The sequence below is a fragment of the Tachypleus tridentatus genome, chromosome 9, assembly GCF_004210375.1.
Source record: "Tachypleus tridentatus isolate NWPU-2018 chromosome 9, ASM421037v1, whole genome shotgun sequence".
Taxonomy (NCBI): domain Eukaryota; kingdom Metazoa; phylum Arthropoda; class Merostomata; order Xiphosura; family Limulidae; genus Tachypleus; species Tachypleus tridentatus.
Window position 1 is genome coordinate 139,837,792 of NC_134833.1, and position 6,228 is coordinate 139,844,019.

Here is a 6,228-nt window from a genome sequence, read left to right on the forward strand (position 1 = left end):
CAATCGCATACTAAGTCCTTTGTTTTGACCGCACATTTTCTCATTGTTGGTGAGTACTAATCAAAAATCATGATATCTAATCAACAAACCACAGAAAGTGAGAAAATTACACTCGATAGTAAACAGCATTAGCTTTAGGATCGCAACCCTATTATTCGGAACAGACTTATTTTACAGGATCAACCAGATTCTTTAAAATATATGATGGTAGTTTTTCTCTGAAACAGTGATAATACCTTCCTTTATAGTAACGCCATGGAATTTAGTTAACAGTTTCTTGTCATTACACCTATGCAATTGGTACAGCTGTATCAAGCGTCATTATCTGTACTAATTCTTTAAAGTAATATCACGTGATGATAAACATTCTTTAATTATATTAGTTTCACAAAATTTAGAAAATTTGTGCTAAAAAGATAGCAATCACTGATAACCGTCCACCCGTAAGATTCTTTTGGAAACTTGAGTTAGAAACTGCTAATCTAACTTGTTTGGTCTAACCAATACTTACATATCTACAAGTCCTTCCACCTTATAATTTTGCTGCTCTGAATCGGCCGATTTTAAATCAGAATGACAAACTAAAAATGATTCACTTTTGTACTAAGTTTAAGCTTTGGTAAAAATGTTAAACCGATAACTCACGTGACTTTTTAGTAGACGTGTGCAAAATTATTAGTAAATTTTGATAGGCGTTTTTTGTTAAATAACTTCGCACACATGGCTTATATTCACACCAAATAAAACTCCTAAATGTAGGTTATGAAAATCTACCAACGTACCAGATTTAAAAACACAAATCCACAAAAATTAAATATTTTTCCGTTAAATAAAGTTTCTGTACTTGGGAAGAAAGAAAAAAACAATAAAAAGATATTCAATCAAATTTGGAGATGTTATATATCAGGTATTTCTTAATGGATTGCCTTGAAATTTAACCAAATCATAGTTCATTTTATAAGAGGGCTTAACTCCTGTTAAAATCCAATACGAGGAAGTATATCAAACTTCAATGAGAAAATTTAATATTTAAAACAAAACAGAAATGATTAAGTACACAAGACGAAAAACAAAAAGAATGTCCTGACATTGGTATATTTTGACTAAAAAACAAAAGTGCGATAAGAGGATAAAATGTCAATAATTATCAACTCCATAAGAATATCCTACCAGTATTTTCCTTTCTAGAAGACAGTATTTAAATGGAATTAAAATTGTTGTACATAAAATTCTCATTAAATGCATCTCAAGAAGCTAATTTTATAACATCATTTCAGTTACTGAATAGATCGTTACAGAATGTTCTAGTTATTGCTTATATTCTCTTAATACAGTAAGCAAAACAGCCAATAATAAGAGCAGTTATGTGAAGGCACGGATGGTGCACATGCAAGAGATAACTAACGAGTATCTGAAGGAGTGTCAGCACACGTATCTGCTTATACCTGTCAACAGTCAAGGTATCATCAATTTTCTGCAGCTGACTGAAATGCAGCTCGCACTCGTGTTGGTCCCACAGTTTACGTCACTTTATATGTACATTAATTATGATATTTTTCTTCTCTCTTTCATCGAAAAATATCGTTTTTTGTTGCCAAGAAGAGCATTTCTTCTCGTCCCACTTATTACATTGCAAGTTGTATACTTTAACTATTTGGTTTAGCTACTCTTCTGACGACTTGTTACTAAGCAGGTACTCATCCACGTAGGTTATTTACTATTCATGTCCCTTTCATTATTTATTTAGCACTCATGTGCTATTACAACTGGGTCTCTAGATTTCTATTGTTTTACTATTATCTTGTAAAGAGCATACTACAAGTTACTGTTAAGGATTTTGCGATAATTACTTCAATTATTCTTTATCAGCACTACTATAATTCACGTAGCCGTTCTTGGGTTTCCATAGAGATTCTACTGAAAGATAAAACGTTGCCTCAGTCTTTTGCATGGAATTATCTTTACCACCAATCTTTGAGTTCGACACGTTTGAAATCTATATTACTTTCATTTTAACAGCCATGAATGTATTCAACATCTTACCATTTTACTTAAGACAGCATTTAAAAAAACAAAACACATTAGAATGAAGTAGGGCTATCTGATTGGGAGGTGGTCTATAATATTGGGATTTATGCCTGTTTTGTTCACTGTTTCCACAGTTATTTTCAGTACTGTATATAATTTTATGTTTCTAATGAATTACAAATACCTTCTCCTTTTCCATCTTTGTTCTTGTGTCCGCAGCATCTGATAGAGTCTTGAATCTACAGTCCTCTCTGTTAGAAACCCTCGAAAAGTTGGAACAGCTGCTGTTAGCGCCATCTAGAAGTTGGGAATATTTATATTATGAGAAAACAATCTACAAAAGATACTTTGCCACAAAAATTGTGTATTTTTACCAACTGTAAAGTTAATTTGTAAATTTCAATCGCTATACTTGATGAAACAAGACTCGAAGTCTAAAACTGAGAATAAACATTACAAACAAACTGTTAACTCTGCATACATTTTTACTAATTATGAGTGACCAATTACAAAATGTAACATTTCTACTACCATATGTTTGAAGGATTTCTGTCAAATACTGCAGCTCATAAAGCCGGCTATATAAACACATTCTACGACTACTAAAATGAGCAATAAAACCTATAGCATACAGAGAATACGGTTTTATATTATTCTTTCACTTTAGTAAAGTTTATTAAGAACTTTCAATATTGCTTCACATATACACATTTCTAATCATAAGTGTACATTTAACATCTTCATGGACTGTGGTTTAATTCTCAATACATACACACTAGCGTTCTTAACCAATCTTCTCTAATATCACATAAATTTTTTCTTAAGGTAAATTATTGGAGATAACCCACTAATGGGTTAATAATATACCTACAGTGTTAATTGAATAACAAATCACTAAAAGTATCGTTGTTGTTATTCGAATCCAACATATAAGTATGCACCTAAAGTGAACAATACCATACCCCAAAACCCGAGCATTTTCAGGGACAAACTACGTATGTACCTATATAGAATATTACAGTTGCAGATTACAAGTCTGGTTTTTATTCTGAAAACCTGCATGATAATAACTTGGTATAACTCGAGGTTGAAGATTTAATGGTGGTGTTTCGATGGCGATTTTGTTTATTTTAGGTCGTTGAGGACTCGGGATGGTCAGGTACATTTAACCTCTTCCTGAATTAGTGACTTAAGAACTGTGAAATCCCACTCATAGTACTCTAAAACTAACCACTAATTTAAATTATTCCCCTTTTCTCTGTCGTATCCTGGAATATAACGCTAGTAACATTTAGTGTTATTTTTTAAGTCCTTGTTTGTTTGTTTGTATTTCCCTCAAAGCTACACGAAGGCTATCTGCGCTAGCAGTACCTGATTTAGCAGGGAAAGATTAGAAGGAAGGCAGCTAGTCATCACCACCCACCGCCAACTCTTACCTACGAATAGAGGGATTGACCATCACATTATAACGCTCCCACGACTGAAAGGGCGAGCATGTATGGTATGACGAGGATTCGAACCCGTGACCCTCGGATTACGAGTCGAGTGCCTTAACTACCTGGCCATGCAAGGCCTTTAAATTATTCTCTTTACTTGATCACAGACACTTGACAAACAGTTCCTATAGTAATATTTCGCCTCACTTGGTTGTGTAAAATCACAAACATTTCCGAAATTAAACTACACTTGTTAAGAGATATAAACCAGCGCATATTCATTTGCAAACACCCACTTTTTTTTTTTAATACAAAGATGGTATCTAAATCTTGGCGGTAAGATAATTTTGATGTCTACTGCGGGTATTATTTTTAAAACACAGAAGTCTAATGGAGAGAGGCATCAACATCGTGTATAATATACACATCTATCTTGGTTAAAAATGTCATTTTTGTCTCAATTTTTTATCAAAGTAGCAGAACGAGCAATCTATCAATGTCGTTTAGCAGAAACAAGTTTGTATGATTATGCAAGAATGCTGAATTTGTTGATCATGGTACATTTTAAAAACTGTAGTCTCTGAAGTTTGTAGTTTCCAATTTCTTAATGTTTATTTTTGCTACATTTGACCATACTGACCACGCATATTCTATCACTAGACTGATATATTGTTTATAAATTTTAAACATGTTTTCTATAGACGCTTCCGTATTTTTACCTTTTAAGGTGATTAGCTTGTTTTCACACTTTTTTATTTTGGAATTTCGGGTATGTTTTCTCCAAGTTAATCTTGAATCGCATGTTAGGCCTAAATACTTTGCTTATGAACCGATATCTAAAACAGCTCCGTATAGGTATAATTTGAGAGAATTTCTACGAAGTTTAAATGATTTTGCGAATATTAATAATATTAACTTCCTTTCCGGTATTAGTTTGGGTTTCATATCTCCGACAATACTCAACTATTTGAGTTAAACTTGTTGTGAATTGTATGATGCTACTGAGGGTGTGTTTGAGCTCTTTCAGATGGCCACATTATCAGCACACTGTAAAAGTAAACTAATTTGTATTGTTCAACGGTATACCACCTACACATATGATGTACAAGGTAGAACTAACTACCTCTCACTGAAGAACACCCGCATCAAGGGCAAAATACTCCAAATAGATACACTATATGTTTACTGTACATTTTGTCCTCAAGAAGGTTGGAATACCAGCAAATATTTCCCACTTGTAATCCCATTTCTTTTAAAATGAACCTTAAACCATCATGTCATACAGTGTCAAGTGCTTTCTTGACATCGAGAAAGCAAGCGGCAACGAATTTCTTTTGGTTAAAGCCATCTATTACGGTTTCAGTTAACTAAATGATCAGGTGTTTGCCGAAAATTGTTGACATCAGTTGAAGGTGACAAATGTCCGGTTTTCTTTTCATTTGCTGAAACAGGAAACTTTGATTATTAGCTTTTATGACGTCATAAGTACCTAACAACCAATCGGCGCTGGAGCTTTTGCGCAGGCGTATCTATAGCTTTAATTTATTGATAATAACGTACTGTAGCTTAACAATAACAGTATGCTAACAATAATAAATTATCATAATACTTTTTCAACAATGTGGCAAAAAGTAACAAACAAAAACAGACGTGAAACGAACACTTTACAAGTTTTTTTAACCAATATATACTTTTTTATATAAACTTCCAACATCCAGGCTAAAAATACAGAACACTGCACAAATATAATAGATGAAAAATTATTACAAAATACGAACGTAAATGTGTTCTTATCATCCAGATATTCGTTGAGATATGACCATTATTAAACAGACTTCGTCTCTATTAACAATTCTTAGTTTAATTTAGGCTAAAATTAGAAGCAAATTCAGGTTTTCGGCATACAAGTTTCCTCACCTGAACAATTGTTAGTTGTCAGCAACAAGCTAAGACAGTTAGTGTAAACAGAAGAATCGAAGTAGGGAAATTATAAAAGACGACCCTCTGTTGGTATCAAGTATAACGCATCACCATAAGATGGAAGTTCATTTATTCGTATTGCATGCAGGCGCCTCTTATATTAATGTTAAAAATGAAATGTCCAGCTATATAGATGTAGATGTATAGACAGCTAGAATAAGGCAACTTACAACGCTTACCATTATGGGAGAGAGAACGGTTAGGTGATCGTACAAGTGCTTAGCATCTTCTAGATTTGGAGCTTGTACTGTGACTTGTAAAGCACATAAACTTAGGCCAAACAGGCAACAGTCACCAAAGATGCAATCAGGTAAAGCTCCTTCCGATTGGCTGTTACTATCAGCTCCAACACAGCCATCAAGGAAAGGTTTTGGTGTGTTTGCATCCTGAAAAACTGTAGGTAAAAGATCTCGTACATTACAGAATATTTTCATGGTTATATATAAAAATAAAAGGAAAAAAAAAACTGATTTATTTTGAAGTTACGGCGGCAATGCCAAGGTTAGAAAATTTTGGTTTATAACATAAATCTAAGTAAATCAGAATGCCAACTAGTTCTTGTAAATCACGTACACGTAACTGTACTTTATAGATTACCATTTAGTCCTCAAACGAAGCTAAGTTTTTGGCGTAATGCTTTTGGTCTTACTTATAAATAAGTATTGTGTACACATACACAAACACTATCATGTAGTTTCTTTCTGATAAAAAAAAGTATGTTTATGTTTTCTACAGGAAATAATTACGTTGGTTAAAGAAAATGACACTAGGATAATGATGCTCA

General features: G+C 33.2%; 1 protein-coding gene across 1 annotated transcript in view; it reads right to left on the bottom strand.

The window, feature by feature from the left end:
- Window positions 1-5,764, bottom strand: part of LOC143226514 (glutamate--cysteine ligase-like) — a 30,026-nt gene extending 24,262 nt beyond the window's left edge. The window contains exons 1-2 of the mRNA XM_076457551.1: window positions 5,624-5,764; window positions 2,213-2,325 (exon numbers count right to left, since the gene is read on the bottom strand). Of these exons, the coding sequence (XP_076313666.1) occupies window positions 2,213-2,227 (15 nt within the window). The 5' untranslated portion in view covers window positions 2,228-2,325; window positions 5,624-5,764. The remainder of the gene's footprint in view (window positions 1-2,212; window positions 2,326-5,623) is intronic.
- Window positions 5,765-6,228: the final 464 nt, after the last annotated feature.